The following is a 26568-nucleotide window of genomic DNA, read 5'->3' on the forward strand; positions in this document are numbered from 1 at the left end:
TAATGCTTACAGCAGCTTTAATTAGATAACTGAAAAACAGATTGATTGATGATGAGATAATTGTGCCATCAGTGATACCGTGTAAAGTCTTTTTCTTAAAAAAAACAAAAACTTTCATGACTACACACTGTGTGTCTGTGTGTGTGTGAGAGAGAGAGAGAGAGCGCATCCTCTGAACAAATTACTCTAAATCTTGATGACTGTCGCTAATTCCATTTCCATCTCTCTCTCTAACACAAACACACACACAAACACACAGCCTCTCATGTCTGTCTATGTGTGTGTGTGTAAACAGCAAAGATCATGGTTGTTACAGTTGGTTTCAGTGCACACACATGAAGGGACAGAAGATGAAGAAAAACACTGACGGAGAACAAAATCATGAGCAATGTGCTGTGAGAAAGAGGAGTGGAGAAGGGTTTGTGTGGTGTTGGTGGTGCAGCAGTAGGAGATGAAGAGGAGGAGGAGGGGGGGGATAAACACAGTGATGGAGAGTGAGTGAGAGGGAGCGAGAGGGGGGAGGAGCAGAGAGATGATTCCTCTCTCTAATCCTCTAGACACACGCTCGGTCTGGCTGCCTACTGGCTCAGAGAGAGAGACGGAGGCAGGTGGAGGGTGCAAGCAGAGAGAGAGAGAAACCAAGTAGGGAGGAAAAAACAAGATGAAGGGAAGAGAAGAAAGGAGAGCTGCCTCTCGTAAACCACGCTGACAGAAACGCAGAGAGAGAGAGAGGCAGTGAGGACAAGGAGGACTGAAGAAACCAGCGACTCTCGCACGGTTTTCGAGCAGAGGGGAGGAGGAGGAGGAGAGCGATGCTTCAGTCCAGCGCTGCTTAAACCAAACCAGGAGAGAAGGAGAGGAGCAACAGAGAGGAGGAGGAGAAGGAATCCATCGAAAAATAGCAGGAAAGAGAGGGCAGAGGAAGAGGAGACAGAAGGAAGGAAAGAGGAAGACACAAAGAGGATGGAGGAGCGGAGAACGAGCAGAGACACAGATCCCTGGTTACTCAGGCTCACATGAGTGTATGGACCTGAGCCTGCTCAGAGTTACTACAGGATGCTGTCAAAGAACCAGTGTGTGAGGGCGCAGTGTTAGTGTGCGAGTGATGGATGTCTGTTTGCACAAACTACGGCTGCTCCTCGAAGCTCAGTAGAAGTAGATGAGCGCTGGTGGCACTGTGTGCTGGACCAGGTGTGAGTGTGTGTGTGTCAGTGAGAGAACATATGAGAGACCAGCTGTTTAGGAGGTAAACAGGGTCAGGTGCACCCAGAGAGAGAGAAGTGGCAAGACAAGCTCACCTGAGCAGGTGCATGGACAGAGAATCACACACACAGACACACGAGAGGGTGGGCGTGTGCGCGGCTAGCACATAAACAAGCTTCAGTTCAACCAACTCAGGTGCAGATAAGGCCGTGTGTGTGTTTGTGTTTTCGGACGGCACCTTAAAAAAGATCACAGCGGCAACAATGAGGCGCCACTGAGCTTTATTAGGGTTGCTTTTTACTCCTCTTATACACAGGACGAGCCACCCAAAGCCACTCCCTACCTCATCGACACCCAACAAGTGGACTTGAAGTTTCAGAAAAAAGGGACTTAAACACTAGCATTGGGTCCCTGCTGACTGAGAAGCCCTGCCACCTGATTTCCTGTGCCCAGTGGATGCCTCCTAACTCCAGCCATGGGAGAATGGACCATCCTAGAGCGCCTCCTGGAGGCTGCCGTGCAGCAGCACTCTACTATGATTGGGAGGTGAGTTCGTGTCGGAGTGCAGCATGTGACTGTGGTGAAGTTTGAATTGAATTGGAGACTAAAGAAGAACCTGTTCTTGCTTCTCTCATGTGTGCATTTCTTTATCAATGCATGTCTCCACTGTATGTCTGTGTGTACACACTGTGTGGTATTGAAATGACCAATTGAAACATGCAGTATATGAATCCTTCCCTGTCAGAGATTCCGGGTCTAACGTGGCTGATGGCAGGGAAAGAGAGGCTTTAGCTTCTTTAATCCCTCAGAGTGACATGATGGGCTGGGGTGGGGGGGTTTAGGCAACCAGGAGGGACACTATTAGCCCGCACAGAGGATTTGGACATCAGAGGATCCAGAGCAGTGTCAGGACATCACACCTATATCGCCACAATGCCTTCATTCACAGTTCTCTACTGTACCTCTCAGTGCTGATGCCCTCGCTTTCCCTCCCACTTTTATGTCAAGTTTGCTTCAGAGGCCATCATGTTACACAAGCGTGCCTCTTTTTAGCTTTTCTACAATTTCCTCTCCCCTCTCCTCTTCCTCTTTCTGTCAAGTATGAAGTCATTTCACAACCTAAAAAAACTAGTCACTAGTGCAAGGTCACGGCAGTTATGATTTATGCATCGTTTTACATGCTGCCATGTCTTGTATTTTAGTTTGAATAACTCATCCTCTCCGGCCGCAGAATGAGCAATTATTAATGAGTGTTTTAGCCACAGAGGCACACCAGCTCTGTAGATGGTATTAAACATGATTTCACATCTAGTAAAGGACATATTCCTGAGTTTGGGGTTTTCTCGGGACCTCTTTGAAAACCACAGGTTCAGCATAGGTTCATTTGAGACTGTCCGAATGATCAGTTTAAACCAATCCCCAGAAGCTACTGACTCACCAGGGCTTGTAATACTCTTGAATTATAGAGTGAATAAATGTCAGCCAGTTTATGAAGTAAATGATGTGGAGAAATATATATATATTTTTTTTGGCAGAACATGAATCGTCTTCTGCTGAGTGTGAATTTTGTCGTGTCGAGTTTTGAAACCAAAGCGTTTTCCAGTCTTGTCCTGAGAGCAGTCTGCTGGTTGAATGGTTAGTTAGAGTTGTTCCCTTTGGTGGAAGGATGAATGATTGGTCAGCATTTGCGTCCCCTCATTCATGAGACACTGGGAGTGCAGAGTCGCTTATCAACCGGACTAGTCATCCTGACTGCAGGGTCTCAGCGAGAGCGAGAAAGAAAAGACACAGAGAGAGGGTTGTTAAGGAGGATAAGCACGAAAGAGAAAATGAAATCCATAAAGGCAATCAAAAACAGCTAAAGAGTTTGGTTGCAAAGTACAGAGGAGACGAGTGGAATCGACAGAGTGCGAGATGTGAGAGACAGGAAGCAGCTGACGGAGAAAGAGTAAAAAGACCGAGTGAAGGCGAAGGCAGCGAGGAGCAGTTATTCACAGACAAGCGAGCAGACACATGGCCTCAGTCTGCGGGGCGTTGGTAGGAAGCCAAGAGGACTGTCTCGTCACGAGATGGTGCTGCATGTCACGACCTAAGCAGGGCAACCAGGACACCCGGCAGCAAAAAGCCTCAGATCATCTTTACGCAGATTATATCTGTTGTCCAGACAGCTGAAATGTTCAGATGACGAGAGGATCTAGCTAAAAAACTTTTTCAAAAATATCAAAATGTATATGCAGGACTTCCAGCAACCATATAGAGCTTCACTTGCACTTGTTTAGCCTCAATATGTTGGTTTCCATTTCCAGAACCACTTGCAATGCAGCCATACATCAGATTTTATAATGTACATGCCGTTTCTGTAAACCAGAATTACAGAATCACAGGTTTGGAAATACTTCTAAAGGTCTTTCAAAATTGTATGCATGTTTTTACATGTTTTTATGTGTGCAGGACGTTCAGAGATTTGAAGTACACCAATGTGTCTCTTCAGCTAATAGGAAGCTATTCAGTGCTTTGCTCAATGATACTTCAGCATGGATACTCACTGTTGAGCGGCTTGGGCTCTACTTGACGTGTTGAAGAGTGAAGCTATTGCATGAGCCGCATGAGCGGCTGATGCAGGGTATATGCAGGAATCCTGAAGTTAAATTTAATACCTTTTAAGACCCTGTATACACACTGTGATGTTCCATTTTAATGGTATTTCCAGCCTCGCCAGTGTCACGGCTCTACCTCGGCATGGCAGTGTTGGTTGGTTGGTATTTTGGCACAGACAGTCATGATCCCAGGAGGATGAAGCCTGCTGACTTTAGTCATCCCGACCTTTCCTCCAGTATCACCATGAGGTTGTCAGATGTGGTTTTACGTGAAATATCTCAAAAACTATTGGATGGATTGTCATGAAATGTGAAGCAGACATTCCTGTCCCCCTCAGGATGAATTGTAATAACTTACCATCTGATTCTTTCAATACTTTGGTTTTATGACCAAATACCTGCACAAATAATGGCCCCAAGTCTTAACTATTTTGTGATTAGTGCTAATTAGCAAATGTTAACAAGCTTAACTACAATTGTGATCCATTAGCATTCAGCTTACACCAGCACTTGCTTATCAAATGCACAACAATAATATAACAATGGTTTAAAAAGTGTTATCACAGTTAGTAGATAACCTGCAAGTGGAACTCTTTTGGTGTTCAATCTCAATTCCACAGCTGTAAATGAGTAGGCTGACTTATTGACTAAGAGTCCAGTCGGCCAACTAATTGACTATAGACTGTCTTTCCCCTGTGAATGTCTCACTTACTCTACTAAGAGAATTGTTTTGTGGTGTTATTAGTGATTTACTGGATGTTTGTTAGCTTCACAACACATCCCCTGGTATACACTGGTGTGTTAATTAATTAAAATTAAATTAAATGTACAGATCACTCTAGGCAGACTGATGCTTTTCAGGGTAAACAAACAAAATGACCTCAATCCCATAATATTATTATTATGCTCATGAATTTAGTTAGATATATACAGTATTTAAACTAATCTACGTATACATGTATTTCAGTATTCATACACAATTGGTTAGTCGTGTAAAAAAAAAGTATAGCTAACATTGTGTTTATTTAAAAATGTATAAATAAATGTATAAACGTTCAAGGTCCAATTTGTAAGAATGTTGATTTTTGAGTCTCATTCCCAACTTGTCAAACACTGATGCTGTGGGATTGTAGGTCGGGTCCGCCACCATCCCACAGCGTCAGTATCTGACGAGTTTAAGTTTTACAGCAGAGATTCTTTTAGATTTTTCATATTTTTCAAAACATTTTAAAATGTATGATACACATTATTTAATGTAGGCAGTTCATTTCTTCTCTTTCTGGGCCCCGTGTGGCAATAAGGCCCGAGGCATGTGTCTAAAATGCCTATGCCTAGATGCTGCCCAGCCTACATATGACATTTTACAAACTGTTCCAGTTCGAAAAAATGGATCAATGAAAATGTCATTCATGGTATTTATTTATCTCTTAAGTTTTGTTGATCAGTAGCACTCTGAATCACCACTTAGTGCTATTGCTGCTAATATGAACAGAGCCAGTCAACCGTTTCTAGCTCTCATTTCTGTGACAGCCTCTGTGTTCCCATAGTAAAGTGCCTTCCCTGTATCTGGCTTTTCTACAGCTCAAAACCATCTAATCTGGGACATCACTGCTGACATGACTACTTTATAAACGCACGCTAATACTCCCTCAATCCTAAAATCTATTGGTCCCCCCTCTGTGGTTTCATGCTTCCCATTGGTCAGTGCAGGTGCCATCCAGTCGGAGAAAGCGTTGGACAGGTTGCTGTCCCTGAGGCGATGCCAGCGTGCGTTCTCATGAGCACACCATGACAACAGCCTGCAGAACTGAGTCGATTCGTCATACATGAGTCACACACACATTCGGGGGAATATAACACTCGTTGCTTGTGTAAGATTACAAGCAGCTACAGAGATTCCCTTCTACTGTCAGGGTGTGTGTGTGTGTGTGTGTGTGTGTGTGTGTGTGTGCGTGTGTGTGCATAAATTCTCAGACCGTGTGTAAAACGTGAGCTTCAGTGTACTTTGTGAGCATATCACATGTGCTTGGCTGGCTTTCAGTCCTGTCCGTGTGTTTGTGTATTCATCTGCTACCTGTGATTAATTCCTGCCATTACGGGCAGTGGGGCAGATGTAAATGGGCTTCCCCAAGACCATCTGATGGACTGTGGGACCCCAGCTCCTGTTGGTACACACTGCCACTAAGGAGAAACCGTGATGAAGCACTCTCTACCCAACTACTGTCAACACATCACTCATGCTGTCTCTGTGGTCCTGCTCCCATAGGCTAAAGTCCCACTTGTGAGTGGCCATTGGTCCGAGTGGGACTGCTTAACATGCAATTCCATCTTCCCACCACCGTGATATTGATCTCCAATAATGGAATAGGAAGTGGAGCTTGATAGAAGACAGTGCACTTAATGAAACAGTCTTTAGGCCTGTCCATTTGCAATACAAATGGACTCATGAGTTGCAGCGACTGGAATGTTAAGTGAGTAATTAAAGCTGTAAGTACCTCATTGACTTTTTTTTGCCCGTTAAAATAAACCAGGATGGTAATTAGCAGACCAAATGTACCTTTCTTGACAAGGGAGCCATTGGTAAACACCAAGAGGACAGGTAAAAGTGAAGGTGACTCGTCACAATAAGTCTTTCTAGGTAGTGAGTGAAAACCATAAACTGGTTAACTCTCATTCCACATGCCTCGTTAAATGAGGTATGGGCCCAGATATACCCAACAACTGTCAACAAAAGCATACAATCAGGGTCATCTTCCCTGATCCTTTTCCAAAACCGACGTTTTGAAGATACAGAACACTTTCAGACTAGTCCTTTTGGAAATGTTACACCACGATACTATTTGTCCGAGGATAAGACAGTCCTCATTCTTAAAACCCATTTGCTTCTTAAAGGGAGACATTACAAGCAGAACATGAATCCTGCATTTGCGCTGCCTGTAAGTCTCACACACTCTCTGGTCATGCTCCTGTTTTTGTCTTTTTTGACATCTTGTGACACCAGTGGTTTTCTGCTTCTTTAGATACTTTTATCCCTGGTCTGTTTCTGTAGAAAAGACTTTTTTGACTCGTTTTCACTCATCGCAGATTTATTAAATCCGTGGCAGAAAAACAGACTCTAAGAAACTCGTTAGCTTAGCAGCATTAAGGTTGAGTGTGTGATATACTGTTATAATGTTATGATGGAACTATCTCTCCATTCAAAAAGAGTATCAAATACGACACGCCCATCTATTTCCAAACATATTTTCCAGAAAAGAATATTCTCATATTTTAGCCCATCAGATACTATAAGGACCTCAGCGTGCTTCAATGAACTAGGTGACCAATGGCCACATTTGAAATTGGGGTCAATTTCTCTGTAATAATTCCAAATTGTATATATACGTTTTTAATCTCGCTGCTTAGTTTTAGAAAAAAGGCACACTTTCGAATATTCAAAAGCATTTATCGTGTTACACGAAAAGTGATTAAAGCTGTATGGAGTCAAGCTCACAGCTGGCCAGTCACTACATAAAGTGGGTGCGTCGTGTGATTCTCTGTCTGCACACCTCTCCGAATCCACTTTTGGAAAGGTGGTTACGGACACTGTTACGTGATCCAAGAAGCACTTTGTTGGAAACATACTGGGGCCTTAAAAGTGCTTTGGAGCACAAGATGTGCATTTTGAAACACACTCCTTGAGGCTGTAGTTCATTTGGAGCACGAGGTAGAATCACTGAAGAAGAAGAGATGTATCCCAGCATGCCTCTGCACATGTACACGTTACGGGAGGTGATTAAGAGTATGTGTGGGTGTGTTCCTATAAGCTCTACACCTCATTCTTGACATAGGCCAATTCGCTCAGCAGGACTCCTCGGCATGGCTCCCCTGAGTCAAATGAGTATTGTCACTCAGGAGCCTTCAGCTCATCCGTCTAGGAAAGAATGTGTGTCTGTGTGTGTGTGTGCCACGTGCTCACTTTCAGCACAGCACTGTGCATACACCAAGCCAAAACCAATATTTATGAGTGAGCAGCACGTACATGCGCCTCAGCGTGCTTGTGTTTGTTGACAGGTTACAGCTCTGTCGTCACATGACCTTTAGATCATCGTGCTTTTATTTAGCAAATCCCCGTGGAGCGCTCACAGCCCCCACGGAGGTGATGGATGATTTTGTTTGCACAGAGTGAGTCTTATGAAGGCAAATGTGTGCTATATTGCAGAAAAGAAGAAAGCGATAAGGGGGATGAGATATCGCCTCGCTTGCGGCAGATTCCCCTGAGATATTTTTAAAAAGAGACACTTAGAGAAGGCAGAGCGAGACCTCCGACATTCATTCACACCGTCCCTCCCGTCTCTGCTTTCACACATCCTCCATCCATATGTAATGACCCCCGGGATGCCATCGGCTCTAATGTCAACGCCTTCTCCCTGCTGCCATAAGAAACTGGTTATTAAAATGACCTCACATGTTCCATAGGGAGATTATTAATTCCTGCTGGGAGGTGGGTGTGATTCCTGTCGCATTTCAGGCTTTTAGAACAAATATACAGCATCCACCTGCACACAAAAGCTCAATTTATTTGGTGAAATAATCATAATGCCAAAGAGAGGTTCATTACTGGAGATGCGCGATGAGTATGCATTAGCGCCCATATCAGTACTGATGGTGGGATTGATCTGCTCCAGCTCTGCTACTAGAGATGCAAGCATCGTGGAAATGAGCCCCAAGAGCGGGAGAAAGCTGTTCTTTCATGACTGGAGTGCTACAACCAGCCTCCATAGGGACTGTTGGAGATGCACAGTTGTAGCTGGGGGAGAAAGAGGAGAGCAACTGCACATAATTATGCAGCTAGTGTTCCCATTTCTTTCTGCTTACACTTCATATCCACTCCCCTCCATCCTCTCTCTGGTTCTTAGCTGCTTATTGTCCCTCTCTTGATCCACACAGTCCACATATGCTAAGGTCAGGGTTGACGTGGCGTCTTCATGCTGATGGATTAACCAATGTCTCCTATTCCAAGTGTGTGTTTTTGTTTGTGTGTTAGATGATAAACCTCAATCTTCATCATTGCGCAGTGTTTTAACAACAATTTTACATCAGTTTTATCATCTATGTAATGCTAAGGTGTATCATGGTACACATTAGTCTTGTGCTGACTGGTGATTGTGTCGAATGATCAACAATTGTTTTTTCCTACACTGATATTAAAGCCATTTTAACTTACTATCAGAACTCAGATGTTATTAAAAAAATAATCTCTGGAATCTGCACCCTACTGTGCATTTAGAGATGTTTTTGGTAGAGTGGCAAGTCCACCCGCTGAGCCCAATCAGTCAGGACGAGTGAATGTTAAATCTTTAATTACAAACCAGTTTTCCGTCTCTTTATCATGGATCTCCAGCTGGATCTTCGTTCTCCATATGCCTGCTCACCAAGACTTTGCTCTGTGCCCCATGAGAGTAGCTCAAGTAATGGATATGATTTGGATTGTGATATTAAAGATAATTTAATGATGTTGAACGGAACGTGATGCTGTGATATTGTCGCGCCATACACAAGAACACAGACTTTTTAAAGGGAGCTGTTGTTTTAACACAGGAGACATTGTGATTTAACTGATTTTTTTTTTATGTTCAGGTATCATAACTTTTGGCATCTGGGTATACCATATTATCCCCAAATACAAGATGTTGCCTTTTTTCTTTGAAACTTAAGACGTTTTTGCATATGAACTCCTGAAAATCAGGTCTGGACATTATCCAGAGTTGCCCTTTCACACATGTAGCACACAACAGCAGATTGTCTGTGTCAGCCGAAGGTTAGCACCTGGGTAGAGCAGACAGGAAGAAGAGTAGGACTCATCAGTAATGATGACACACAATATCAATTTAACAGCCGAATAAAAGATATACAGGCAAGCAGAAGGGAGTGTAAAGCACCTACACATCGTGCAATGTCATCAACATTATCATCATCAGCAGGCCTTCTCGCTCGTGGTGAATTCTCCAGACAATGACCTGCTCTAATTCATACTAACTGGACATTACACAGACTTTGTACTTGAAGGCCGGCACCATAAAGTCTGTTTGATGTCTGCGCCAACTGATTCGGACATTTGCGTTCACACATAAAGCTCCTCCAGGTAATAATTTCAGGGTAGCAGTGCACGTGTGAAAGGGGCCTGAGACTAAGTAGTCTACGCTGGCATTTCACTCGCGTGCTGTGACGTAACAGCCCCCCCACCCCCCCTTCTACTCCCGCCGCCCCCCCTGGCAATCGAATCGAAAACCACGAATGGGCAGTATGAAAATAGAAGGAATCGCCCAACCCTAGTTTACACCGAGGGAAACACTGGCAGATGAAGAAACTCAGGCGAGACCTTACCAGAATACAATAACAAGGATGAGATAGAGAGGAGAGAGGGAGGGACAGAGAAAGAGGGAGAGAGGGGGATGAATGGATAAAGATAGAGAGATTAGAGCAGGCGAAGGGGTCAGAGTTGAGACAGATTTCACCTTGCAGGGCCTTGGGGAGAAACTGTCTCTGGCAGGGTGACTCAGTAAGGCTTATAGGTTTAGTGTTAGCACCTCGCTGGAGGACAGAGCAGGTCAGTGTTAAAATGATACTGGGGGTTGGTTTCACCCGGACATCACCTCACACACATAAACACAAACACAGGAGAGCAACCGTGCAAAAATAGCCCCATTTAGTCATTTAGTCGTATGTTAATTTAATATGGTTTTGATTTTAAAGAATCCTATAAGACATGAACATTAACTTAGAAACCTTTGGATGATTGTTCTCAAAAAAAAAACAACTTTAAGATGATAGCTGTGGACCTTTATTTGAATTATTTTAGGTATAGAGCAGTGAAAATCATCTTGACCTACTACACTACACAATCTTTAAAGGATTGATTGATGCTGAAAGTTATAGATCAACAATCCATCACTGTCATCAGTCTTTTGGCTTTAACTTTTAGTGAAAGATTCATTTCTGTGAAGTGCAAATGGAGTTGAAAGCTGGATCCAGTCTGAGAACGCTTCCCTGCTGGTGCACCTAAGGACCTGTGGTAAGATCTGACATCCAAGGACTGAGAATCACCCCCTAAGATCTACAGTATATTGTCAGAAAATCAATACTTAAACACGGGAAGATGAAAAGCAGTGCCTGTTCTAACCTGCATTACCACATGATGATTTGATGAATTATTTATCCCAGGCGAGTTGCACATCTCTGCAAGGTGATTTTCTTACCTTTTTTGACATGAGCTCTATGCTCCTGGATGTATAAGGTAGGCAAACAAGTCAGAGTAAATTTGTTGTTATCTTACACCAGTGCATATATGGATATATTCATGAAGTTTGGGTTGTAATAAATATTAATAAATATAAAGATACCAGCTATAATAGAATGCAAAGGCATGTAATTTACTATTAAGTTGTGTTAACATGAATTCTTAATGAGGTGTAGTCACTCTGTGCCGTGGGTGACAGTTTCTCTTTGGATAAATCTTCTTTAATCAACATCGACGTGACAGGGGCAGTAAAATACCCAACTTCACTCTTGGTTTGACTCTTGAGTTGTTATCCCCATTACTGTTATAGTCACAACTATAACCTTAAACAACGGCAGGTGGGAAATAAATTACTTTGTGAGAAGAGGACCCTACATTTCCCATAATGCAACTTGGTAGTTTCTTTCATAGAGAGGCAAAGTACCTCCCCTCTTGGTGGACCACCATGGCACCTTATTTCAGAAGTTTCAGTAATTAGAAAGAACACACATCCAACGGTCACATAATTGATGTTGTCTCATTTCAAACTTACCGAAACCCACAACTTAAATCTTGTAGAGCCGGTCCCATTTATTAGCTAGCTCGCAGCTGTCAATATGGCCAGACTTCATGATATTTTTACCTCTTTACATTCTTTCTCCATACCTTTTTAATATATACGTCACCAAGACCAACATGGCTGCCACCATGTTGGTCTTGGTGACGTATATTGTTTGAGACGATCTAGTTCACTGGGCCGTTTCACACAGGACAAATTGGTATTTTACTATTTTACAACAAACTGCGACTTTCTTGACTTGACTTTTAAATTGAAAAATGTGTGTAACGGCACAATTTCCCATAAGGAAAACCAGAAGGGCCTTGACTTTGCTTCTCTATTAGACACTGATTCATCTGAACAAAAACTCTTGTAGTCCTACAGCAGAAGCTCATTACAAAGAGTGAACTACATGCTGATAATGTTAATCAAACCCACAGTGAGACTGTGGTTTAACGGTAATGAAATGTCATAAGACTCGCGCTAAACTGGCCGTGCTCACTGCTATAAATATCTGACTCTTTCATCCAGTTAGATAAACCAAACCACCTAAAATATGAGGGATAAAATTAAAACAAAAAGGCAACTTTGATCTGTGGTACAAAGCCGAAGCGTTTGAAGTTTTCTCAGTTGGCTCTATTTGTGTGAGCTCGTGACTGTAAGATCACTGTCTTATTTATAAAATCTGCTTTTTATTACTCGTGACTTACAGCATTTTTATGTAGGGATCATGAAGCTGACATTCTCGTTTTGTTTGATTGATCATCGTGTTTGCCGGCTGATGTTCTGATAAAACCTCTCCTCTCGACGTCTCCGTGAATCTCTCACTCGTTCCTTTTCGTTCTGCCTCCTCACTTTATCTCACTCAATCTCGCTTTCTGAAGATCAAAAGGACGCTCTTCTGCCACTGATTTATTCTCCTCATCCCCACCCCATCACTGGCTGCATCTTCACACTTTAACGGAGGTCTTTAATGAACAAGCTGAGAGTGAAAGAGTCACTTAGACCGCAGTACATTCACCTCTTTGAGCATGTGTGTTTGTAACAACTGTTCCTCAGAGGCAGCTTCAGCTTCTTGCAGTGACTGACTCAACATGAATAAAAAAATCACGATTTCACACAAACACCTGACACCTTGCTAAAACACACACCATACCTGCCAGGATACTATAAGGAGACCTCTGATTCACTGCACCCCTCATATGTGAGCACACACACACACACACACACACACACACACACACACACACACACACACACACCAGATGGTAATCCAAATATACAAACATGTACGTAAGCAAGCGTGCACTGTGGTTATTATATCTACTCATTACTCGGGGGTGGAGACAGACACACTTTCTCACACATACACACACATGCTGCCAGAACTGTCACAGTCGACGTCTTTGCATATGAACAACCAGATAGAGTGTGACAATGCATTCACACCTCACCACGCACACACACACATGATCCCATTCGCACATTCTTCAATTAAGCAGTGAAGTCAAGCTGCAGGGAGTGCATTTGCCTTTCGGCAGTATGCTACATTCACACTGCTCTTTTGGCCAATTATAGAAAAGCTTCTTGGTAGACAGCATTGTAATGTGAAAAGAAAAGATCAATTTGGCCTTCACAACCTGTAGAAATGACAGCAGCGGGACTTGTACTGTTACTGGCGAGAGCTGCATCTCCCTGCAGACATTATGATGCTGCATGTTTCCCTCTTTGTGCTAAGCTACGTAAGCTAAGCATCTCCAGGCTTTCAGGTGGTAAATACAGTGACTGCTTTTATTAATGTGTCCACATCTTGGCTTCACGTGGAGTTCAACTTTGGTGAACTTTGACCTGCGAAATCGAAACCACAACCAATAGCAATGACGTGTGTGTGGTTGACCCCTCAAACGGAATACAAACCATCAAACTGAGTTCTGTGTGCCTCACGTCCTGCACTGCCCCCATTCAGCACCAGCAGGCGATTTTCAGTCACGTGTGACTGCGACCTTATTCTACCATTTCTTGTGGCCACAGTGGCCACCCTTCAAAAGTTACGCACATAGGCTTGCATTAAAGGTATACAATGCTGGATTTGTCGTTTGTTGTTTGTAAACGGGCCATTTAAAGGTGCAATAGTTGACTGTTTAGTCCCATTTAGTCATACTCTTCTTATTGCCAGGTCATTTGACAACTTGGGAAAGAGACTCAACAGTCAACTGTCTTTCTTCAGAATCGCTGATGCCCAAAGATGTTTAAACACAGCAGAAATAGTCCAAAAATACAGGCCGAGGGCAGAGTCTCTCTCAGGGGTCACCACCACCACACACCCTCGTGGGTCAGAAGTGATGATTAAGAGGGATTTATTTTTGTGAGTCCATACATTGTTTTATTAGGAAAAATCTGCCTTGTATACCATCAAAGTGCTCGGAAAAGTGGTTATTTGACGCTTACAGTTCAATTCCATGACAACTGGGCAACTCATCTGCTGAGGAAGATCGCGTCACATCTCTAGAAAAAGTTAACTCAAAGCAAAAAATGAACTCAAATGTATCGCTTCCTGAAAAAAAGTGATAATAAGCAAATGTTAAATGAATTGTACACTTATTCCCATATGTGCTGAATGATGCATTAGATGTTGACTGATTTTAAAAAAACTACTGTACCGTCAGTGGTGGTTGAATTCATGGGTTGGGACACTGCTTGCGACCTCACTGTAATCCTATTTCATCATACATGTATCTAATTATGTCTGTAAACCACCCCCGAACATACAATCATCCACCACCGACATCACCACTTCCAGTGGAACCACCGTGGTAGATCAGAAACACAGTATAAAATTAGTATTTGTTGCCGATTGAGCGTGTTTGGGATGTTGCCTGCGGCGCCATGTGCTGTCTGCTTGTGTGTCATGGAGGCTCCCTGCATGTGCCAGAGCGGCTGATTTGGGCTTGAGCTTGGCACGGGACATGGGTGGGGAGTTGGCACGGACGCGGCGGCCCTAACTCGGGATTGTCCAAAACCCCACCGTTTTAATCCGGATTACGGCCATCATTTCTCTCTCGCTCACTCTCTTTCTCGCTTTCTGTATTTCCCTCCATTGACCCCTCTCCCTCCCTCCTTCACTCCTTTCCTCCCTCCCTCCTTTCCCGCCCACGCTTTTGCTCTCTTCCTCTCTCCTGCTGCTCTTTCTCCTGCTCATGCCTCACCCCTCCATCACAACCTTTACAGTCTACCCAAAAAACGACACTCCACAGTGATTGGTCTATTGCCATGGTGAGCACTCGTGCCACTTCTTTTCAGTCCTGCCATTGATCTACTCTGAACGATCAGTCAGATTTTAGAAAGTCTATTTTTAATGTGTGCTGCTATTTATGTCTTACTTGATCATGTTGCCAAGGTAACTGCCACAGTTATTATCATCACAAAGAGCCTTGCTTACTGCAGCGGTAGGAAAATGGGATACACTTCATGTTTCTCGTGATCAAGCTGTTTGTTATTGGTATTTATAGACTACAAACCAAAAAATATCCTTACAGTCATGAGTCGGCATGATGAAAAAATACTAATAAGTACTCAATATTTCATTTTACTGATTAGTATAACTGCACAACTGAACGGTTGCTCGTGTGTGAGAGACACTGTGTTAAATTTGGATTATTGTCTGCCTCACTAGGGCTCTGATCTTCATCAATTTATCTCCAGAGCCAGACCTCGTCAGTTCACATTCATCAACACACTTAAATACCTTTATGTGTGGGTGTGTCTGTGTGTGTGCGCACAAGAGAGAAAGAGAAAGGGGGAGAGGGAACCAGAGATGGGTGGATAAGTGAACAGTATTAGAAAATGCTATTATTAGATTTCCATTTCAGCAGCTTACAGACCCAGGATTACACAGAGAGACCATACCATAATAAATCACCATCCACCTTATCGTTGTAACAAAATATACAGTACTTACAGTGTAATGCACTGCAAGGAGAAGGTGAATAGATGGCTGAATAGCTGTGCTTGTGGGTACTTATATTCAGCTTTGTAGTGAAACATCTTTGTAAAATAATAAACATCATAATGATTAAAGATAATTACACACTTACACACAACAACTTATGTACAGTATACAAACTACTCCTTAGATGGTTACTAAGTGGTGGAAGAAGCATGCAGATCATTTACTTGAGTAAAAGTATTAATATGAAGATGTCAAAATACTCCATTACAAGTTAAAGTCCTACAGGTGAAATCTTTACCGAAGTAAAAGTACAGTGATATTATCAGCTATCAGCTTACTTAAGGAATTTAAATTAAAAGTACTTGTCTCTTTAGAAATTTGACAGTTTTTTTTGTCTTCATTTTTTTCTTTCTGTCAGAGTGTTGTAAAGGTTTTTGTGCATGCAAAAGTTATAAAAGCCCTGCAGCACTAGACAGTGAGAGAAAACCGATGTGTCTTTTGAGCATTAACGCATGTAAATCTATTCTAGTAGTAACCCAAAATAAAATTATGAACATGAAAATGAGCATAATATGTCTCTTTTAATAATATCGCATCAGTGCACAGGCAGCATGTTAATGTTGTAGCTGGTCGATGTGGAGCTAGCTGTAACTGCTTTACAATCCAGCAGAAGTTCAACCGCAGGGTCAGGCCCCTTCCAAAAGGTCATGAGATAAATCTATGGGGTTGTGACATGATTAAGGGGCGAAACAACTCATCTGAAACGTTACAAGTTGCCTCAACCACACACTTTGATATATCTACACTTATCATACTGTATGTTCTTTAAGTTAAAGAAAGTATCTGAAATAAATGCAGTGACGAAAGCTATTAAATACATTTTTTGTATTGTTTATTTATATCGTATTGTGTAAACAGTACAGAATTTTCCAGCGGAGTTGTGGAGTAGAAGTATAAAGTAGTGTAAAATGGAAGTACTTGAGTAAAGCAGAAGTACCTTAAGTACAGAACTGAAGTAAATTGATACAACATTGCATATAGCACACTGTATATATGTACAACTAATCCTCCTGGGGCCATTTATTTTTAGATGCTTTGCAAATACTGCTCTTTGATTTTTCATCCAAATAAATCAGAGTGGTGCATACTGCCGATGATCAGGCTGAATGGAACCAAACTAAACCTGACAGACTCTGAAGCCACCAGCTTGGAGAGGCTAGACGATGGTAAAGCCATCATCACTGGATGGTATGATAGAAATTCATCTTCATCTTCCTCTGAGAGGATGGAACTAACACCCGGCAATGTCAGACACAATCGGCTTTGTGACGCCCTGCAACAGCTGGAAGAGCGTGTGTGTTTGTGTTTGTGTGGCTCTGATTAAAATGTGTGTGTGCACATGTGCATGGAGAGGTGTCCCTAGATAATTCATTGTCTGTTTCTGTGTACGCAAGACAAGCACACACTATATATTTTTGTCTTAGTATGAGAGTGTGATCTAGAGTGTCCGTGTGTGAATGTGTGTGTCAGTGTGTGTACATGTCAGAAGGTGGGTGGCTATGCAGGATAAAGGTCTGTCAGCAGGGGAGAGTGCAGCCCCCTCACTCCTTCTGTCACTGGCCTGAAGCACCGGAACGTCCCTTCTGGTTGTATGTGTGTGCATGTGTGTGTGTCTCTCTGAGGGCTCCTGTGTGTGATGGATTCAGCCTGGTGCCAGGTGACCCGCCGTGAACTACGAGCTATTGATAAACCTTGGCAAAGGAACACACAGAGTGAGAGAGCGAGAGAGCATGACAAGTGTGTGTCCACATTTGATGTGACAGGATTAGATTTGTCAGAGCTGCTGGTATGTTGTATTTGGGTTACCACCTGGCACCCTTAAGACACACGAGACAGAACGTCAAAACATTACGAGGGATAGAAATAAGCAGAAGAACGACAGGATAAAGGCTGGAGTAAACACAGAGATGGATGGACTGAGGAAAAAAATAATATCACTATCTATTTAATCACAATCTTTGATCTAAATTGCAATCTGTTATACCAATTTTGAAATGCCCTGTAGACTTTAGCCAGACTTGAAATAACCTTCTTTTTTCTCCTATATGGACCTGGTATTTCATAAGTACTTTTCCTCTACCAACAAATAGGTCTATTTGTCTTTGCTATCCAACATTACGAATATGAGTGTTTTCTAATCTGGCCCCTGTATCAGCAGACTGACGTTGTTTGTCAGTCACTTCTAATGTATGATGGCAGTGATATGCTCATGTATGACTGTGGCTGTGTCCGAAATCACTAACAACTCGCTATATAGTGAGTTCCCCATTTTATAGTGCTGTCTGAATATAAACTGAGATTCATTACTTTTTGGTTTAATTCAGTTTAGCTGAGTAAAACTACACTACAATTGCAGTTTTAGTCTAAAGTTAGGGAACATCCTGTGTAAAATGATCCACCTGAACCTCCTAAAGCTGGAAATATGCTTTTCTGAGGATACACATAAGTGTCTCTGCAACCCAGAGACGGGGTATTATGGGTAACCGTAGCTGGCATGCCCACCTGCCAAATCTCAACGGTGGTGATGGTCACTAAAGTCCTGAAGTGTGATGTGAAAGTCCGTTTGACAGACAGATAATTCAGCCTGAAAGTCAATGTGGCCATCTTGCTTAATGACATAACAGTAGCTTACACTGAAATTTACAGCAACTTCTTACATAGCATGTCTGGCTCACACAGCCACCACAATCCCATCAGGCTGCGCTCGCTTGGTTAGATGTGCTGACCTCTGAAAGGAGGGACTGCTCACTTCATGAAATTGCATTTGGTGTGTAACCACAGTGCCTGGTTCCAGACCTCTGACTTAAAGTGACCCAATGTATTAGTTGCGATACAGCCTGATGACCAGACTGCATTGCAGGAAATCACAGTACAGACCAGAGGTTGTGAAACAGAAGACACAAAATGGGAAGCTGATTGTGAATATATCAGAGCTGGTGGTTAAAATAGGTAAGAGGTATACAGGTTACTGGTGTTATTAACAGTGTAAACAGAACTGCAGCCGCAGGTCTTGAAGCAGAGGATCGGGGCAAGGCAGCAGTGGAGAAAAAAAGCAGAGCTAAACGGTGAGGGAACAGGTATTGATGGGGGCTAAAGGTGAGGCTCTGAAAAGGATTATCAGGTCAACCATATCACTGGACTTGTTTACATCAGAGAGCAGCTGACGGACTCCTAACCCTGCAGAGACAGAGCTAAGAGCTGCTCTTATTGCTGATCATCCTTCAAAAATCCGTCCTAAAATTCAACATTTCAAAACCAGAAAATTGAGCTATTTTGAGACTATGTATCCATTTTTAAAATGGTTTCTGTGTCCTACTTTGACAAGAACCTATTTTCAACATCTTTTCTTCTTGTCAGCTTATGAACAACAGGAGAAGCTAAGTGTCTTTTCTCTGAAAGGGGGCCAATATGTTCTGGTTTTCCTCACTGAATTATTGTCTAAGCAACTCCTACACTGTAGCAGGATTTAGTTTGCCCTGCTGGCATAATTTATTGTTTCAGCAAACTCCTCTTCAGGCTTTTTGCATAAAGTAAACAAGCATCAAGCATCTTAGAGGCACCTAAGCCACGCTCTAACTGGTGCAACAAATCTGCTCCGCTCCTCACAGAAACATGCTGTTTTCTCTTTAGTTGACTTAGCTTCTAGTCGGCACACTTCTCCCTCTCTCTCTCCTCATCTCCCTTCGTTTTCTGCCCCTTGCCTGTTGCCGTGGTAACTAGCAGAGGGAAGTTGAGTGGAGGGGAGATTGAAGTGAGAGAGGGAGGAGAGACGAGGGGAAAGCGGAAGGGGGGGTTGTTTCGGGTTTCTGGGTAAAGGAACCACAGCCGCTCTTCCTCCTTCTTTTTTTTATCTCCGCGCCACATCTTCCAAAACCTTGCGCTCCTTATCGATCCCTGACCAATTATATCCTGTCCTTTGCTTCTTATTCCTCATTATCCTCACACAGCTTTGCCTTATCCTGTTTTATTTTCTTCTGTTATCTCCTTCGTTCACAATTCCTGAATTTTGTGCTATGCTACTTTTATCGACATCTTCACCTTTGGTCCCGTTTCTCAGTGGCGAACAACATTTTGTGTATTTTTTTCAGTGGACATGATAATCTACCTCACAACAACACAAATGAGTATGTTTTTCATATGTGTTTGCCACCCTCAACCCTAAAACTCAACTATAGCTCTTCTTCCTGAGCTACACACAACTCCAACCTCACGCCCTGCTTCTATTTTTATCGAGCTCATCCTCTCCAACTAAGATGTAAACAGCGTTGAAGATTTCATTAAAACAGACTGACATTAAACATTAAGGGAGATCCTCAATAATATCAAAGGAGCTGCACTGTGAATGGCATTTCAATTTCTCTGGAAGTTGAATAATGCAGTGTGCCGGTGCAGCAACAGCTTTTTGTGTGAGTGTCAGGGGAGGGGAGGGGGCAGATGGAACTAAGATGCAGAAACTATGATTATTTTTCACATTACTACACATTTCATTGCTGACAATTAACTGCACGTCCATAATGAGAGCTTTGAATGAGACAAACGCCCCTCAGTGCAAGCTATCCGCCGTCAGATAATCAAGAAGAGAAAGAGAGAAAGACAGCAGTTCAGCGACAGACAATTGCTGGAGGAGAGGAGGCGTTTGGAGTTGTGTTGGCATAATGTTTTGCATAAACACCACCGCCTGTGTGGTAACACAAGCAACTTATTAGTCAAAGGGAACAGTAAATATTGTCTGCTGGGAATAGAGGCTGTGAGTGTGTAAAGATATGTGCCTATAGGTCTGCCATGTGCTTGAAGCATATGGTATAAGACGTGGATCCAAACCAATGATTGTTTTCATTGGTTCATTTCTATTTTTTATAAATTAATTTAAAACATTTAGACTATTTTTATTTTTTGCTTTAACTTATCATTGTAAAGTAAATACTGACTGCTCAGTGTAATCACGTATAAACTGGTTCCCTAGAAAACCTCTCTTTCACTATGATATTTAGTCTTCCACTGAGTTGGATTTGTCCCAGAAAAATAAAAGTTGGCTCAAGGCACAAGCTGAAAAGTTTTACAACTGAAAAGTTGTCTATTTCAGCATTAATCTATAAGAGTATGAGAAAATAGTAAAAAATAAATGTCAGACCCTGAGCAAACATCTTGAAGTTGCTTTTTTTGTGTAACCAACAGTCCAAAACGGCAAAGTATTCAAGTAAAAATGACAATAAAGACATATTTGAAAGGCTGCAACCAGCAGCTTTTTAGCATGTTTGCTTGACTTCAATGAAAACGCAACACTGTCATCAAGATATTACTTAACTCATCAATTCACCAACACAAATGGAGCATAAATGGTTCTCCACAATTTGGTTTTGTGCAGAAACAATTAGAGAGTGCATTAGAAGGACTTTGTTTTCAGTTTTAATGGGAAACCACATGCATTTTCACGTCCCCTCTGAGTGTTCACAGAGAAAGGAGGCTCTTCGTAGAAACCTACAGACACAATCTGGAGATTATTCCTGTCAGAGAGGGAGGGGGGTCACAGAGAGAGACAGGGCCAGAGCAGGGACACCAGGAGCACAAATGAAAGAATAAAAAAAAAGAAAAAAGATTCTCTGGAGAGGAGAGAAAAAACAGGTGGGGGTTGCTGTGTGGCGTACGATAATCTAAAGCTATTCGATGGCATTAACAAAAAAAAAAACCTAATGCAAGAATCCTCCCTTGGCCCAGCCACAGATTACAGCAGTGGGTTTGCGTGTGGAAGCTATTATATAATTCATTCTCTATGATGAGATTTTCCTCCATTGCTGGTTTTTCCTTACTACCCCCCTCTATCTCTCGCACTCTGTCCCAGCACTGGCAGGTTTCTCTTTTAATTTAAGGAGAAGATGTCCGAGCCACACTTGGTTTTTTGGTGACTTTATAATCTTTTTATCCCTGTCTGGAACTCATTCATCTTCAACAGCAATTTGACGTCTTCTTTCAGTACTCAGCTAGTCTAAAACAGCCTCCATTTCACTGTTTGCTTGGTGTTTTGTTGCACAGATATCCGTGCGCGTGTGCATGTGTGTATATGTGCCCATATAGAATACATGTGTGTGTTTGTGTGCACACGTGAGCACAGTTGGTGCAATGCTCCCTCACTCTGGTATTGTGAATTCTCTGCTCACTAAGCTCCTTAATGGAGTCACTACGAGGGCAAAAGCATTTTCATTTTTTTTTCGGGTTATTTTTCTCTTTCTCCCTCCTCCGATCCCTCTCCACATGCCAGCTGATCACAGGTGGGCGGATTGGCAATAAGTATTTTATTTTTCATTCTGGAGGTCATCAGTGATGAGAGGTACATGTGATCGGCACGCCGTCAGACTTTGGAAAGGATTAACTCTGCCCTTCGACTCCACATCTGTGCCACACAAGACTGGTAAAGCCACTGTGCGATTGGTAGATTCACACAGCCAAATGCCATCTAATGATTATCTGGCAACGTGTAAGGTGCAGTGGCATGGGCGTCCCCCGGATCCACTGCGCAGTCACAATAGCGTCCAGATGAACAGAGTTTGATTTGATAAATCTACACTGATTGTACACAAATAGCACTCTCTCTATGAAATGCAGTGGATTGCCCCGAGGTAAATTCAAGTGACAGCAACTGCCTCGGGTTGATTGTATCTTATAAATCCAGACTTATCTTGAGAGAGAGAGCTGCAGGTGAAATAGAGGAAAGAGGTTAAGGTGGGACTTTAAATGGAAAGCTGCCTACTGAGGCTGCTGTCAGAGGAGAAAGCATCCCTGTATAACTGTTCAATCTCACAAGAGGAGTGAGGGATATCCTCTACTGAGAAGAATAAAAATACATAATCCAACTACAAAATAAGCAAATGCTGAAGTTCTCAATGCTTTACAATGATTTCACTGCCAAAGGGATAGTATTTGATAACATACGTGAGTGTAAATGTATATATAAGCACCCTCAGGATTCAGTGATGTATCTGCCCAGCAACCATATTCCCTTTCAGACATGGAATCTGTAACACCCTTTTTACATTCGACAAAAAAAAACATAAGGAAAAACAAAATAGGAAACCAACCTCTTGGCTCTCTCTCCTGGCAATGTGAAAAAGTCAAACACATATTTTTTAGCAGATTTTTACTGCATAAAAAAATCTGCATATACGTACATGCTAATTTTGGTGTAAAAGTGCTGTGACAGTGTTTGACTTACAACCCTACATGACTGGACCATTATGGCTCCAGCTGCAATGCTCTTGTGATATTTGACATCTGGTGCGTGACATGGATGATAAAATATAGGAAGTGATGTATAATGAACTTTCTGTGTTTACTGCTGAGGCCAAGTCCACACGTCTGTGGATGTAAAAGGGTTGTAAAACAACTCATATCTCATCACCGTTCATTTACACTGTGCATGCATGTGCCGGTATAAACAGGAAGCAGATATTCTATCTACTCTGTGGTTGGTTACAGAAAATGTTTTTCACTTTTACTAACTATTTAATGTTAACTACTTACTAACTTTAACTTTTCTAGTTTTTGTTATATATGTCACAGGTAGCAGGCCAGATATCAAGGGATTTTGTCCTGAAAACAGCATAAAAATGATGAGGCGGTGAAATGTAACTGCTTTTCACAAAACTGGTGGGCAGTCACTATTAAAGTCCAAAAAGCGCTTACAGTATGTTTGTTGTGAAGCTTCATCTCTTTAAATTTAAATGCTCTGTGTTATGCACATTGACATTTTCTCAGGACTAAATTGCTCTTCCTGCAGCATCCCACTGCCCATCAGCACTGCCTCAAAAGCCATTTTTATATGTCACCATCTATTGACTTGTATGCACAAAAACCCATAAATCCATGATAAATGTAATGAGGTCAGGTTTTGATGGTTCTGCTTTAATCTTGTGTACTCTGGGTTCATATGAAGTAATGACAGCGATTTATCATACCATTATTTATGAGATTATCATTAATATAAATGGTGGTGATTAGTAAGAGTTGATCTTATGGTATGCAGGAACTCCTGCATATCTGTGGGACTGAATTACAAGGCAGCAATCAATCAACAGATTAACAGCAACATCCAGGCCTCTCTGTGGTCTGCAGCCTTGTTCCAGACTTTGTTTAGTCACAGATTACATCGTGAGACATCCAACAGGCTTGCACCCACTGCAAAAAGCCTGCTATCTAAAGTGCTTGCCTGGTCTCAGATCTGAAAAATAAATGAGGGATGAATAAAGTAAGAAAAGAACAAAGAGAGAGATGTCAGCAAGAGAAGAAACAGATCAGGGCTGTGTGTATGTCTAGCATCATGAAGCATGCAGACACAATAAGTGTATGCACATGACAAGTCAGCACATCTAAGCATACACTTAGAAAGACACACATTAATATGCACACTGAATTGAGTGAATCGCAGTAATCCCAATTTCAGATTCAATAATCTCTCAGAGAATACCTGTATTTGTTTTTTCATAGCACAGTCAACAACTGAGAGATTCCTCTGCATGATTGTGTGTGTTTTTGGATGTGTGTCAAAACTAATCACAGCCCTGATTTAAGATAGTCTAATCTGAGGTTGCCACGGCAACTGGGCCTAATGATGCAGAAGATACCAAAATTACATGAGATGTGTCATCTCACGTCTTCTTACCTGTAAACGCCCTCACAAAACACACACTTAGAAATTGCGTCTTGAATCGGAGATAACGGGGCTGTGAGTTACGAGCACTGACGACACGTCGAGGCTCCGCTCATAACTGTTCTTCTTCTCGAGTGTTTACTCCGGGTGATGAATGAGATTTGGAGCACTATTCTTCTCTGGTTCTTATCAGGAGGAACAGCGACTCAACAGTGACACAAAGTCCCTCTCCATCACTAGTACAGATTTTTTTCTCTCCTCTCTGCCCCGATGTCTGCTCTCTCACCTCTCTTTACTGATTAAGGAGTTCAAGGTCCTTCTTCCCTGCTGTGAATCCAATTTCATATCACTCTTTCTCGACCTTGATTCTTCGTTTTCTTTCATTCAGAATTTGTGTCCTATAATAGATTCCTCCTCTTACTTTATCTTGCCCTTTTGTGTAGTTTTTAAAGCAAGTGGTAATGTGCAATTTCCTCTTCTTTTTTACTCTTGCTACAGTTCCTCCATACAGTCTCAGTAGTTCTCTTATAGTTAGTCATAAAAATAGTTGATTGATCAAAAAATAACTTGGACAATGATACATATATTTATAATCCTGCATATACATGTATTATTAAGGCCTGCTCACATCAGTGGTAAGTGGTACAGTGAAATTCATCGGTGCGTCTTCACAAAGTAACAAACTGCTAACACACTAGCAAGCCGGACCTTGCTAGCACTAGTCAATAATAGTTTACTGAGCTACTCTCCATTTTCTCTGTACTGCGACTTATACTTACCACTGGGTTCATTTTTTTTTTGTTACTAATGGGACACCAATTCATTCAAAAGATGTGTTTGTACGAACGACTTATGTCTCATGAATGTCTGTAAAGTATTGTTAGAACTGGAACAGTTCTCCAACAGAGGAGACTGAATAAAAGGGAATGATGCAACACAGCTAAAAAGCTACCATAGCCTGCTCTATTTTGGATTCTGGCTCTGATCAAAGTTGAATATGTGTGAAAAATGATTTCCTGCAAGCAAAGCCACAGATCTCTGCAATTACATTACAATGAATTCATCTCACTGAACACTTTTAATGTTTTAAATGATTGCTTTTAAAAACTTCATAGTTTTGTTAATTGATCCTAATAATAGTAGATTACTCTTGCACACGGACATTTCTAACTCAGCATAATATTTCATTGTCCATTTTTACACTATTCAAAGCTGATTATATACAATTCTAGATTGAAATCTTTATTCTGTACATTCACATTCATCCTTTACCAGCTCTCTTATCTCTGTTAGTCGTCTTCCCTGCTTTCCCGCACTGTCCTCTCATACTCAGCACATCTGTAGAACCTCTGCTGGGAAGGATATCTCAGGACATCTCATTCCTCCTGACACAGTTAATCGCTGTACGTCTCTGACTATTAACCCCATTTATCTCTCTCTTTCTCCTCCAGGATCCTGCTAACAGTAGTGGTGATCTTCCGTATCCTGATCGTTGCAATTGTTGGAGAGACCGTGTACGAGGACGAGCAGACCATGTTCATCTGCAACACTCTTCAGCCAGGCTGCAACCAGGCCTGCTACGACAAGGCCTTCCCCATTTCCCACATTCGCTACTGGGTCTTCCAGATCATATTGGTGTGCACGCCCAGCCTCTGCTTCATCACCTACTCCGTCCACCAGTCGGCCAAGCAGAAAGACCGGCGCTATTCCTTCCTGTATCCCATAATGGAAAGGGACTACGGCGGAAGGGACGGAGCGCGAAAGCTCCGCAACATTAATGGAATTCTAGTTCAACATGGCGGTGATGGCGGAGGAGGGAAGGAAGAACCCGACTGTCTGGAGGTGAAGGAGATCCCCAATGCCCCTCGAGGCCTAACCCACGGGAAGAGCTCCAAGGTTCGTCGGCAAGAAGGGATCTCCCGCTTTTACATCATTCAGGTGGTGTTCAGAAACGCGCTGGAGATTGGCTTCTTGGCAGGCCAATACTTCCTTTACGGCTTTAGTGTGCCTGGGATTTTCGAGTGTGACCGCTACCCGTGTCTGAAGGAGGTGGAGTGCTACGTGTCTCGCCCCACGGAAAAAACGGTTTTCCTGGTGTTCATGTTTGCTGTAAGCGGCATCTGTGTTGTGCTCAACCTGGCCGAGCTCAACCACCTGGGCTGGCGCAAGATCAAGGCGGCCATCAGGGGTGTCCAGGCCCGCAGGAAGTCTATCTGCGAGATCAGAAAGAAGGACATGGCGCATCTGTCCCAGCCCCCAAATCTTGGACGCACACAGTCCAGTGAGTCAGCCTACGTCTGA

General features: G+C 42.5%; 1 protein-coding gene across 1 annotated transcript; it reads left to right on the forward strand.

The window, feature by feature from the left end:
- Positions 1 to 1678: 1678 nt before the first annotated feature.
- gjd1b (gap junction protein delta 1b) lies at positions 1679 to 26568 on the forward strand. Its single transcript, XM_073492433.1, has 2 exons — positions 1679 to 1749; positions 25719 to 26568. The coding sequence occupies exons 1-2, from the start codon at positions 1679 to 1681 to the stop codon at positions 26566 to 26568; spliced, it is 921 nt and encodes a 306-aa protein (XP_073348534.1).

This window comes from Pagrus major, chromosome 2 (assembly GCF_040436345.1).
Source record: "Pagrus major chromosome 2, Pma_NU_1.0".
NCBI classification, from domain to species: domain Eukaryota; kingdom Metazoa; phylum Chordata; class Actinopteri; order Spariformes; family Sparidae; genus Pagrus; species Pagrus major.

Excerpts from the sequence above, each read along its gene's own strand:
- gjd1b (XM_073492433.1), top strand. The coding sequence starts at position 1,679 with ATGGGAGAATGGACCATCCTAGAGCGCCTCCTGGAGGCTGCCGTGCAG. Across the intron at positions 1,750-25,718 it reads CACTCTACTATGATTGGGAG|GATCCTGCTAACAGTAGTGG; the intron begins GTGAGTTCGTGT and ends TTTCTCCTCCAG.